This window comes from Pecten maximus, chromosome 14 (genome assembly GCF_902652985.1).
Source record: "Pecten maximus chromosome 14, xPecMax1.1, whole genome shotgun sequence".
NCBI classification, from domain to species: domain Eukaryota; kingdom Metazoa; phylum Mollusca; class Bivalvia; order Pectinida; family Pectinidae; genus Pecten; species Pecten maximus.
In genome coordinates, this window is record NC_047028.1 from 28294820 (window position 1) to 28308740 (window position 13921).

General features: G+C 35.2%; 1 protein-coding gene across 1 annotated transcript; it reads left to right on the forward strand.

Moving 5' to 3' along the window:
* Nucleotides 1–3338: 3338 nt before the first annotated feature.
* Nucleotides 3339–7694, forward strand: LOC117341842. The gene is made up of 8 exons (XM_033903703.1): nucleotides 3339–3478; nucleotides 4773–4903; nucleotides 5307–5412; nucleotides 5807–5912; nucleotides 6240–6470; nucleotides 6613–6728; nucleotides 7008–7110; nucleotides 7551–7694. The coding sequence occupies exons 1-8, from the start codon at nucleotides 3426–3428 to the stop codon at nucleotides 7692–7694; spliced, it is 990 nt and encodes a 329-aa protein (XP_033759594.1). The 5' UTR covers nucleotides 3339–3425.
* The last annotated feature ends 6227 nt before the right edge of the window (nucleotides 7695–13921 follow it).

A 13921-nucleotide genomic window follows, 5' to 3' on the forward strand; every position in this document is an offset into this window, starting at 1 on the left:
GGATATAGTTTACAACAAGCCATTTGAGGCTATATATTGTGTACGGTGATATAGGGGCCGCGGTTGCCGACTGGTTACGGTGTCCCGACACTTTAACACTAGCCCTCCACCTCTGGGTTGCGAGTTCGAAACCTACGTGGGGCAGTTGCCAGGTACTGACCGTAGGCCGGTGGTTTTTCTCCGGGTACTCCGGCTTTCCTCAACCTCAAAAACCTGGCACGTCCTTAAATGACCCTGGCTGTTAATAGGACGTTAAACAAAAACAAAAACAAGAACGGTGATGACATTACAACTGGTTACTCTGACTGACCTTCGCTGGTGATGTATACTGTATATTCTTGCGCTGGTTGTTCACGGTCTACGGATAGTCTCCAGATAACATGTTTTCGTTACCAACCAGTACCAATTAATATTAATCCCTATTGAAGTTTTTGCTATGATAACAAGTGTCAAACTTAGTTTAAGCACATTGGTTTTCTGTAATGAAATGAATTTGAGAACTTAATGCACAAGCGCATTGATATCTAAATGTATTGAACCTCACTCTAGTGTGTAAAGAATTTCAGCGATACTGTAGCTAAAGCTGAAGCATACACTGCAAGGATACCCAGCTAAAAATTATTCTGGATATAAAAGTCATTAATCATCTGTTCATAGCATTGAAACCTTAACATTACCTGTACATATAAATTTCTTAAGCTACGTCATCAACCCGAGAAGTTGCAAATAGAAATTATCAATAAAAATAAAATAAAAAATAAATAAATAAAAAGTTGTAAACAATTAAAACATATTCAAGTAAAACAAAATAAAAGGGGCTGTAACAATTCTTTGATGATATCTAAAAAATAAAAAACGTAAACAGAGCAGTCTTGATATAATTCCATATATAACTGATCGTAATTCAATCGGCATAAACAACTCTTTGTCATATCTGCGGAAAAAAAGCATTTTCTTATCGACGAAAGTATATTACCTCTTTACGTGATGAAATATGTGATCATATTTAAAAGCAATTCGAAGTGAAAAAAAACTCCGAAGATATGTAAAAAAAAAAACCAGCCAAGTTGACGACATAGGTTTGTGTATCGCTTTATTATGGGTATATTATATTCTTTATAGACAGAATTCTTCGTTTCCTGAGGAGGAAATCTAAGGTTAAAGTCGCTTTAAGATATTCAATTCAAATGTCGAAATAATCAGTCATGGAATGTATTCATCCTATATCTTATACACAGGGGCTTGGCACGATTTTCCAAACGATAGTCCATATATATATATATATATATATATATATATATATATATATTATTATTATTATTACATATTAAGAAATATATGGAGTATCATATTTGCAAAATCGTGCCAAGCCCCTGTGATCTAATAGGTACCTCTCCCCTTAAAGATGCATACTCCTATTGTTCGCTGTGGATAGGCGCGGGTTGAATATGTAAACAATAGTCTAAGACTGGCGTTATAATTGATGTCATTTTTTAATCGTTCTGAGAGACAACCCGATTTATATCCTTTGTGTTCTTCCATAATGATCATATCATTGACGTTACCAATAGGTTGGGTATCGTACTCATGTAAATGTACGTGACGAGCTGACTTCTCTTAGTGAGGGTGTTGATGTCATCTCGTCCCAAACATGATGTGATCATAGACTTCACCTGCCATTGTTGGCATATTATACGGTATGAGTAAAAATAGTTGCATTTTGAAAATTCCTTATAATATAACAATAATTCGCTTAGCCGTTGTCCAAACAAAAATTAAAAAAATCATTTCTACCTACCCGACCGACCCGAAAGAACATTCTTGTTCTATTTTATTTCTTATTTCTATCTATTTTTTCCCCTATATTTCCCCCCGAAATCCGGGTATTTGTTACCATTGTATAGTTCGTTTCAATCTAAGTCAATCCAGTTCAGTGGACAGTGACTACACAAACAACATATATATCAAAGTTTTCCATCCATTGCTTGAGTGATGCTTAAAACATTTTCAATAAATGAACTAATACTGTTAAACTGTAATTCTGTTTCAGAACTTTGTGTGTTCGTATTGGAATTAAATTGTGTATATTTCGACAAGTAAACATCGTACAGAGTACCCGTGTGGTCAGATCATCAGCTTTAGTCGAGATATACCCTGATTAGTCGTTGTTTAGTCGCTACGGTCACGAACATAAAAATTCGGATTATTATATAAATAAATGTAAATTTTATTCATTTTACAACTATTGCGAAACAAAAAGTAATATAAACTTATGTTAATCATGCTTGTTGGCTCGAATTGAAGCACGCGACGGGTCTTACTGTGAGGAGGAGGAAATCGGAGTACCCCGGGAAAACCCACGTGGTCGGGCAGGTGACACCATACTTTTTCAAGTCCGATCGGGGAATCGAACCCCGGCCGCCAAGTTGAGTGGCAATTGTGCTACCACTGTGCCACCTGACTCCTGCAATATATAAATACTTGTCTAACTATATAATTATCGTTATATTCCTTTTTTGTATGTGATGTTTTCATTTATCGATTGGGACAGTTAGACCAGAGTTGTTTGTTTGTGAAATAAGGACGGACCTGGTAATTTATGTTGTTTTCGGACGAGCCTTGATAGAGATGTTCAAGGCATACGGCAAACCCATTTCCTCTTAAGATAAGGTATGCTTGAAATTGATTACAATATTATTAACATCGTAAATCGGTCACAATGTATGCCTGAAATATTACATTAAAATGGCCGAGTGGATAAGGTTTCCAGACACTTTATCACCAGCCCTCCACCTCTGGGTCGCAAGTTCGAAACCAAGGTGAGACAGTTGCCTGGTACATAACGACCCGGCTATTCCTTAATTTGACCCTTACTGTTAATAGGACGTCAAACAAAATAAACCAACCTGTCGGACCGTGTAACGTTTACACTCAGATCTGATACTATTCCATTTCACTCAATAATCACTTATCAAAGCGTCACACTTTTTATTTCATTTAAAATGTTAAAATTATATTATTTGGTTGGACATTTGCTTATTCTTGTTTCGTTCCGTTGCGTATATAATTGGTATACCATAATTCAAGAGTACGATCCCCAACGGAGACACAGGGATATGACACAATTAACAACATCCTGGAAACGATCATTTTGGATATGGAAGAATTAAGAAACAACCTGACGAAGGCAATGTGACATAGCATTATGAAGAAATCAAATCGAGAACACGGGCCATGAATATTCATAACTGGTCGCCAATATGTCGTAATCCCGAATAATGGAGATGACGTCACAATATTGATGACGTTATGAGACAGAATCTTGTTGCCGTCACGTGATTAGAAGAAGCCTTCTCTGACAACGCCAGACTTTATTTTCTTCTGCGATATATTTCTCATTAACTATCAACAACTCCACTAGAACCATGTATAGACTGTATATCCCCCAGGCCAAATCCCTGGAGACCTCACTACAAAGGTAGGCATTTTGTTTACTTTTCTCTTCTTCAAAACTTTAAATCGAGAGATAAACTTTCAGCTGCGTCAGACTAACGAGTACAACTTTATTAACATCTACATATAAGTTAATGAGTTTATCGTCCACCAAATTAACAAACAACAAGTTGAGTTTTCGCTCTTTCATTTCTTCGCTCCTTCACGTTTAGGTCGACGGAACGGTATTGGAACACCATACAGAACTTGACTGGGCTTATCACCGGTGACTTGGTAACACAGGTGATTAGAACGTCCGTTTAGGGTTCCGAGGTCCCTAGTTCGAGTCCCAGTCTGGTCTTTGCAGTTTTCCTTTCCTGTAACATTTGGCAAATGGGTAAACGATAGATTGGCCGCAACTACTCCAGACAGCTGGGCATTTCCTGTTTCAAAATAATAACATACCATGCAATCATCAAATTATTTTTCTATTTCCCTTCTATTTATCTCTTGTTCGGATCATGACATTTAGCGATGGAATGCTTAGCAAATTGCTTTTAGTGTGCCAAAATACTGCATCGAACAGTATGACTTATCATTTGGTTTGAAGTTTTCTTTATGCTGATACAGATGTAACAGAATGCATATCTAATCAAATTTAAACCACTGCCTCCGCTAGGGATCGAACCCGTCATCTTTGGGTTACTAGTTCTACGCCCAACTGATTGAGTTAAAGAGAAAACATGTCTAGCCGAGCGGTATATTGCGACTTGTATTCTTGTATTTACCGGGGTTGCACAGATTGTCGCGATTATTAAGATATCGTTTTAGAACGGTTATGATAGAAATGATTGATCCAGTTTGTTTGTTTGTTTGTTTGTTTTGTTGTTTTTTTTTCTGATAAAGAGCAATATGATGTTAGTGTATTTAAATACCCTCTTTGCTGGTTAACAGTAATCGAAATATGCAGTTAAATTCATGAGAAAACAGTGAAAACATATTAATGCCGGATGCCAAGACATGAATCGAACCCGGGTCCCGCGTGATAATCCACAGCTCTACCTCTTGGATCAAAGAGTTTCACTGTTAGCTGAGTGACAGAGACCTTGTTTAAAACAATATACACACCGATCGGTGGCATTTCTCTTGGCATTTTTATTTGACAAAGTTTGTTTGCTTCCTATCTTTTTCAAATAGACAATCATTTTAGTTTTTGGATTTTTTGATAATCTCGTTTACTTTTTTAATAACTGACAAATTGTGTTTGATGTTAATTAATTAATTACTTTATCTATCTATTTATTGATTATAATTTACAACTTTTGTTTGCTTTCATGTAGTGTTGACCGTGTACACAGATACGCTGATTTGATCAAGGATCACGTGACTACACCGGTGACGGTATTTGATGAACCATATCCTGTTTATGTCTTAAAGAAAATTGCGAGCGACGACAGGAATACCTACCAGGGTAAATATATAAATACATGTTTTTGATTGAGATTATTAATACTATCATCTTTATATTTTAAATTAAGATTGCATTAACAGATTAAACTCAATTAAAGTACACGCGTACAATAAAACAATCATCATATTAACCATTCACATTAATATACATAGTAATTTCAGAAGGGAAAATAATTGAATTATTTTTCATACCAAAGTGCTTTATACTACATTGGTCCATATTTTTAAGCAACAACCCCTTAGATAAATCACTCTTAATATACAAATTCACATACAGTGCGTAGCCCCTCTAATACAATACTGTAATTAGACTTACATTAAAATCACACTTACAATACGTACCCCTTCTTATATAGTATTGTAATTATGAATACCCCTTGTACAGTGTTGCATTTCTTCAGCAGGTCTCCATGACATTGTTGAGATACTCAAGGACACCGCTTATATAGCATGCGCAGGAATGACGTCATCAAACAGAAATGGTACCGTGTACAAGACTTCCGGATGCACGTAAGGAACAAGCGTGTTAAGTTATATATTACATGTATATAAGACTTTGTGTATTTCTTTAGGGAGTAAACAATGCAAGGAATGTTGTTGCGCTCCAAAATGGCAGCTCCGGCTGTCTGCTCCCCAGTGAGCTGAGAAATACATTGGCCGGTTGAAAAGGCCGAATAACCACGGATAATACTTTGTGAACTGCTTTTAGACGGCTATGTTGCTTTGATATAGCAGTATATAAAACTCCAAATAATTATCATTACTCATGATAATCTAGTAAATTTGTACTATATTATAACATATACATGTACGGCATTACTATTAATACGACAGACACATTTTATTTACAACATGGAAATTATTGGGGCTGTATATTGATGTGTTTATGACTTTAATTTGGTAGATTTACTTCATCCGAGACTAAAGACATATACTTGATGGTAGCGGAACTTAACAGGCGCGCCACTTCACACCAAGATATTCTTCCTCATCTCCAGGATCTGCAAGAGGTATGATCTCCGAAGACGAGAAAATTGTTTCTGAATGTCGATTTGTAATCTTAAAGTTGTAACAGCGAAGCAATTTACTAGACTATCTTGGCAAAATAGTAAAAATTCTATCCGTAGTAATGACGTGATGTTATTTTTTTTTTTTTTTAATTTACCAATTTACCTTATTGTTTTTTTGTTTGTTTTTTGTTGTTGTTGTTGTTGTTGTTGTTTTTTGTTTTTTTTTTTTATTGCTTTTTAAAATTTTTTTTTATTTCATTTCTATTTCTAAATATACAAAACTGACGTATTTGTCGTGAAAACTGATTTCACTATTTCTCTTATCAGCAATGGTTGGATAGTTACAATCATCTGACAAAACGACAGATCATACTGAAGGCACAAGAAAAGAGGATATCTTTGCTGGGAAAAGACCATGCTTCTTACGATGGAGACATGAAAAGATGGCTGAATTACAAATTGAAAGTAGAAAGCGCCACTTCCGCCCACAACGCCTTGACTAATAACTTCCGGCAAATGTTATATAAAGAACGGCGGTTACGCCTTGATATGGAAGAGGTATTGTTATATTGAAATTTGTCGGAACAAGTCTAATAAGATAATTCAAGTCATTATTTTAAGTTTTCTCTTGCGATTTTATCTTGATCGAGAATTTATCAAGAATTAACGCATAATAATAAAAGAGAAATATTTGTTACAGCTTGAGGAAGAACTCTGCCAACTTCTAAGCCTGAATATTGAAATCAGACTCCAGAAAACTCTTGAAAACATGGCGAAGACTATAGACCTCGTTGACCTAGACTGTAGTAACACAAGGTCAGTTCTATAAATAGACAAATCAAACAGAAATTGCGTAACTGAATTGAAAAGTATGGCAATGTTTGACACATGTACATTTAACAGTTCAATAAAAAAAAATCCGTCGATAAAACAATGTGTACAGTAAAAGTAGCGGAACATGTGGGCGTTAATATAAAACTCGGAATAAAACTACCCAATTTCAGCAATGTTTAATCGTGAAATTGCAAACCGTGTACTTGTGTTTGAATATCCTCTATCATTAATACTGATACTGTTCTGTATAATTTACTACAGATACCAGGTTGTGAAATCTCGTATACAGGGCGTTAATGTACGAGACATCGTCGAGAGTTTGCTACGAAATTGCAGCATGGAATATGAATACCCAAACATTCAAGTGAGTGAATTAAAAGTCATTAAACATCTTCATCGAACATACGATGAAGATTTATCGAATCGCTTTCATCGTACAGTAGCCAGTAGACGAAACACCCTTGTACTGCATCACGCGAAGAACAGGAATTGTAAATTGATTTTTGTGACCAGGGACTTGACACCACTTCACTATAAAGTTATGTCATTTCCAATTCGAATTGACGGACCACGGGTATGGAATATGTGCGGAGTCCCTGTGTTTTTATACGTACAGTATACATTATACACCCTTAATATAGCCAATACTAGTACTAGAAAAGGTGTATGTCTTGATGGAAACTCCATAAATATGACCAGCAAAAACTGCTATCAAATCGCAAAACTAAAGCTTTAGACATAACAAAGGATATAGATAGTGTTATACACGTATACAAAATATATCTACTGTCTGTTTGGTCGTAGGAGTTCATCCAGACCACTGGATTCTCGGAGCCGTTACCGAGTGGTGAAATGATCAGTCTGTCACGACACAGGAAGGTCAGAATGGATGACAAAGAATTTCTGACGTCATTCCAAGGGAATTTTGGTGAAGGTACGTGTGAATAATGTAAACCTGTTGATACGTATACGTCATGTCAGACATCCAGTACTACATGTGGCGTGTCAGAAAAGAAGGGCAAAACAAACGAAGGGTTTTGCTTGTTTTGTTTGCTCCACGATTCACGAACTGCCTGGGTCATTTTGAAGAGGGGCCACCTTGTAGTAGTTGGTGACTACTTCACTATATATGTGAGGCCCGCGCATGCTATTCATAATATGCACGGTAAATTGTCTTGCTCTGGGACACACTTAGTACAGCACAGACCGGCCCGTTTCTCACCTCCCCGAGAAACACAGACTGTTTTTTTGGCTTTGAGTATTTGGGGTTTTGTTTGGGTTTTTTTCTTTTTTTCTTTTTGTTTTGTTTTTGTTTTGTTTTGTTTTTTGTTGATGTTTTTTGTTGATTGGTTCGTTTGATTGTTATTTTTCTTATTTTTTTTTTTTTTTTTTTTTCTTTTTGATAGGGGGGGGGGGGGGGGGCTCGTTTTGTTTGCTTTTGATTTTGATTCTCGTTTTCTCTCCATTTTTTTCTTTCTTCAAAATGAAATGAAATACATTTCTCTTCTTAAATCCATTTGTATTATGTATTACAGAAACTAGTATTGGTGTGGACAGAAACACAAACAATGGTTGCTACCTCAAGGCTGTAGGGTCGAAACCTTCATCAGGGCCTGGGTTTTTGAAGCTAAAACGAGGTACGCTGTCATGTGTGTACAAGTGTATCCATTATAATTTATCTAAGTGTATAAGTACTGAAGACAAAACTTTACAGATAATACTTTTAAACTTGTTTGGCAAAATATTTCTCAAATATAACATAAGATTCCACTTGTTGAAATAATATGTTTACTTTTTTTAGATCATGTATTCAAACAGAAATTGACAGCAATGAACGGCGAGGTAGCGTTTGGCTGGTCAAGAAAGGGTCGGTTTGGTCAGAAGAGTTGGGGATTCTACGACTCCAGACTGGTCACCAGGGTGGTGTAACTCCGGACTCCCGACTGGTCACCAGGGTGGTGTAACTCCGGACCAAAGATTTGAATTTGCGAAAAAAGTGATGTCCAGAAGAAAATCAAATCAGAACGGACATTCCTCATTTGTCAAAGATTGCAGCTTTTGACCAAATATTTATTTTCTATATACACGTACAAATTGTCTGAGTTTATATATTATTGCATGTAATGTTATAATTATATTTGTTTGAATTATAATGTATTGAAAAAAAAAAGTTTTTGTTTTTGAAATTAAACTGGTATGGGGGGGGGGGGGGGGGGGGGGGGGGGGGGCACAGTTGGTCTCCGATCGGGTGTGAAAAGGTAGGAGGGACACCCTTGAGTATTTTCCTGTTTTCCATATTTATACGACGATAGTATTCCGGCCTCCTCGATAAAGTTCTGTTGGATCAAATTCTTCAGGGATATCAAAAAGAATAAAAGACAAGAAAAATCTACAAGCAAAAACACAGACAGAATTGCAATATTTTACGCAACCATTTTATAATAAACAAAGGAATGATGTCTACTACATGTTCATAGATCCACTACAGCAGTTCGGAAAATGACGGAAGTACTAGGAGTCAGCTGAATTGGGAAACCCCTTCAGAATTGGGAATTTGCGTACCTTTTTGGGACGATAGAGCAACTTGCTTCAATCACATCAACCGTTGCATCATTTCAGGTCTTAACTCCCTATCTCGTATTGTTCCTTACCTTACACCTCTCGCAAATACATCCTGGTTCTATTGTCTTAGATTTGATATAGCATGTGCTCTGTTTCTCAGACCGAGATAACTGAAAGCCTGTCCAAGTACTTGATACCCCCTTGCTTGACGGCTGTTCTAAGTTAAGCGAACAAATGCCTGGATCATTAATTTGTTGACAGTGTAATGTAACCGGGCCGAGTGTTACGCTACTGTTTCTTCGTATGGTATATCAATGTGATGGCAATATGCAACCAACGGTCAGTAGCCCCATCATACTTAGATATTGTCTTAAAAGAACTAATGTTTATAGGACGTAACACGAAAACTAACCGAACCAAAACAAGTCTAAATATTTCAAATAAATAAACAACCCCACATCCAGTACAAGGAAGCCCAGCTAAAACAGTTCTGGATATAAATGTTAACAAACATCTGTTCAATTTACAGAAAACCTCTTAGCATTACCTGTATATATCAATTTCTTTAGGTACTTCATCAACCCGAGAAATTGCTTTCGAAAAATTGGCTATAGAAGAAGTAAGACGTTTATCATATACATGTACCTGAGTGATGAAAACCAAAGGGTCTATTGCTGTGATGATCGATATCGTTTGTGACAGATAAGTAACATAAAATATAAACTGTAGCTAGGTGAGGAGTACTGTCCTGGCTTTAGGAGTATTCACACGCTTGTACAAAGGTAAATTTAAACTGATTATAATTCATATACATGTAATGTAGCGGTTTCAAGGATAAATGTTGTTCACGTGTTAATGAGATAGCAGACGACGAACTGAAACCAATATAAACAATAACAAACATCACTGTCTGGGGTTTTAATGTTGAGATATTGCCTAAGTTATAATTGATATAATATAACGGTTTCAAAGATAAATCTTTTCAATGTTGTTCACATGTTTATGGGATAGCAGACGGCGAACTGAAACCAATATAAACAGTTACAAACGTCATGGCCTGGGATTTTTTTAATGTTGAGATATTGCCTAAATTTTAAAATAATATATGTGGCCTGTCTAACACAGTGCAAACAAATAGAAAGTATCAATAAAGATAAAATAAAAAATAAATAAATAAAAGTTGTAAACAATTACAAACTGCCGTGCCTACATATATTTTAAGATTTTGCAAGGGAAAGAGGCCCTCGTAATCATATCGGATTTTAATTTTAAATTAAAATTTTTCAATAATTCCGTATTAAAGTTTTTGGCCATCTCCTGAGAATATTTTGATTAATAGTTTTTGTTTTCGTACGCTTGAAAAGTTGCCGGTACAAGCAGACCGTATTTAAAAATACTTATCGGACTTTACCTTGACGAATTTATGGCGGATCATAACCATTTGATGTTTATTATGATAGCGAAATTACAATGATAGCAGACATATAAATATATATTTATTTTCCTTTGTCATCTTCTGAAGCTAACCTTAAACAGAGGATGAGTACTCTTTCTGGAATACCTGTTCTTATTTGCCTTATAATTTTGCAAAGGTCATGGAAAAGATATTTTATGTTAGCATTTTACCCCTTTCCTATCCGTTTTGAGTTTATTGTATTGTATATATGTTACATGTACTGATGAGCTGTAAAGCTTAAAGTCAATAAAATGAATTGAATTGAGTTAGAATTACAGTAATAATATCATATCGGTATTCTTTGTGGTTTTGGTTTGCATGATCAGGAATCTGCTCTGATGGTATTCCCGGTCTTAATTGGTCTACCTCTGAGATTCACAGATATCCATTATTAATATAACCAAGATTCTGTGAAGTTGTCCAGGTTAACGTTGTAAACCATACAAAGCGCTTTAAATCATCATTTTACAAAAAATAAATCACCAAGAGTTCCTGGAATATTTTAACTAGTTAAATTACAAATAAGTGTTTGAGTTGATATGTACATCGGAAGCGGTGGATTTATCAATAGCGATATATTGTCATCCTCTGTTTCCTCTTTCGGTTATTTCGCCATAGTGGGAGTCTCGAGAGGAAGTGTTGCTGGCATGAAGCAGTCTGTAATTGTAACTCGGACAATTACGTTATATTGTTTAATTAACAAGGGTGCATTTAGCATTATTATACTTGAAAGGAGTTCATATTTTGGCTGACCGTTCCTACCTTGACAGTTGGAACCTTAAGTCAGTTGATAGGTTACCTGTATCGGCACTGTATAAACACCCGCTGGGAACCCACGAAGCTGCACACTGGACCGGAACGAAGCTGAAGCTTGTTTACACAGAGATTCCACTTATATGAAGAAGAAACGGGGCCTTAAATAGGGCCAGATGACAAAATAGGCACAGTCCGGACTGGCAGAGTTTAACTAATATTAATAAAAAGGGACATTTTGGGACTAATTTATTTGGCCGGTATAGACAGTGACCCAGATTGGACAGAGTCCGGTTTAGACAGGGTCTGCATGTTGTGTATGTTGTTCATCGTTTTTACAATCTTATCTGGTGCTAGACACTCTCCGTGGACTTTAATCCAGGAGTTCTCCGTAATCTGTACGGTATAAATGGTCACACGGTCCAAAATATACAGGTGTTCCTGACATTCTTTAGAAATCCAAAAACTAACAAGATTAAGACATTACTTTCGACTCATGTCGCCTCCATGTGTCAACACTTAAGTCTATTGTCGTCGAGTCCTAGAAGGATGAAACATTTTTATAATGGAGTATAATTAAGTTTTGATTCAATTCTTTCTAATTCTCACTTGTATTGGGAGGTGTTAATATCTTGTGTGTGTTTTGTGAAGTCCATTTTTTTGTGCTGGCCTAATTTCATAAATCTAAAACAATCTGAAACACGAGTGTGGCACATGTCGATTAACTTATAAGAGCGTTTTGACAACTAAGTAGGTCGTAGTCCACATAGCTCACTACTTGAACTATTGATCTTGTAGGTATTCAGCGATCGAAAATCGACATCTTAATGTTTTATATATCAATAAATAATCATGCCAAAAAGTAAATAAACAATGAGTTGATAAGTACATATACAAACAATTATAAAGACACATCTATAAAAATACAACAAAAAACAAAAAGCAACAAAATAAAATAAAAACCGAACCCCCCCGAAAAAGATAATAAAATAAATAAATAAAACAAAACAAAACAATAACAGCAACAACATTTCATGCAAACACTTTTAGTTATCCAACTGGGAAAAAATGAATAATGTTTATTTGATGTATGAAAATAATATTTCGGGTACATGTACATTTACTTTTAATACATATATAGAGATATATTATGATACATAAACGCCATGTTTGTAAAATAGGTAGGTGAAATGTTATTACAAGAAGTATAGAATCCTTACCCTGCCGTCTGTAATTTTGGCCAATCCTGAACCGGATTAACTTTAACCTGTACACTTGTACTATAGGCTAGGTATTGGATTAGCTATTACTCTAATCGTTTAATCGAATGTCCCAGTTATGAAAATGTTATAATTACAAAGATAATAAATCATAAGTTCAGGTCTATAGAGTTACCTGATTTACAGTAAGAACAGTTTATAACGCAGTAGACGTGCCAGAACTACCAGCATGCTAAATATACACTGATAATGATAACATAACAAAAGAAACATAGGTAAAGAAGCTTACCTATTTAAATTTGTTCCATTGTTGGGATTATCCGGTTAGGGACTTTGATATTCGTTGATTGACCCGATCAGGTAAAATTTTTACGTTACAAAAGTACACTGTAAATTGGCCTATATTATTTGGATGTGTTTCAAATTCTGGCATTACTGAGATATGCAATGATTGTATTTCTTTGTAATCTATCTGCAATGGTTATAAGTTGAGGTATTTATAATTTTTGTGTTAGTTCTTTATCCTGATTATTGTTTGGCATTTTTTCATATACCTGGTACATTATGTACGGCTGTTTTGATTACATAGATTGCTTATTTTATTCATAAATACCCACCATAATTCATCGCAATTATATTTTATTTCAACATATCTATTGTCAAACTAATAACAACGAATCAGGTGAAAGTTATAACAACTTGACAATTCGGTTATTAGGTGAACTATCAAAATACTCTATGATACATATTATTCTTATATATTTAGTACTCAATTTTTCTCTTGGGCATCAATATCTACAATAATTATCTACATACGTTTTTATATTTGGATTATATATATTTTCACACGTGGTTGAAATTATTTCTATTTTCACTTTCGGCAATATGAGAGGATTTTATACTTTATATCGTGGTAAACAACTTTCATCGTTTCAGAAAATGTCGTTTGAATCTCAAATGCCTAGTTCTCTTCTAATAACATTTTCTATCAACCCCGATCTCCTGAATGACATGTTTCATTCTCTTTGACACTCCCATTTTAATGTCATATTTCAAAAACATGAAATCAATGTAGGTAGATATAACTCAAGTGAAATATAAAGATGCCCCATGCATTAGCTTACACCACTAATTTATGGAAATCTAATGTTCCTGAATAATACAAGGATATGCTGCTACTAATA

What these genes read in the sequence shown, in the direction of transcription:
- LOC117341842 (XM_033903703.1), top strand. Translation starts at nt 3,426, where the DNA reads ATGTATAGACTGTATATCCCCCAGGCCAAATCCCTGGAGACCTCACTA. An exon ending in ATCTCCAGGATCTGCAAGAG is followed by an intron (nt 5,913 to 6,239) that starts GTATGATCTCCG and finishes TTCTCTTATCAG; the next exon opens with CAATGGTTGGATAGTTACAA. An exon ending in CTAGACTGTAGTAACACAAG is followed by an intron (nt 6,729 to 7,007) that starts GTCAGTTCTATA and finishes AATTTACTACAG; the next exon opens with ATACCAGGTTGTGAAATCTC.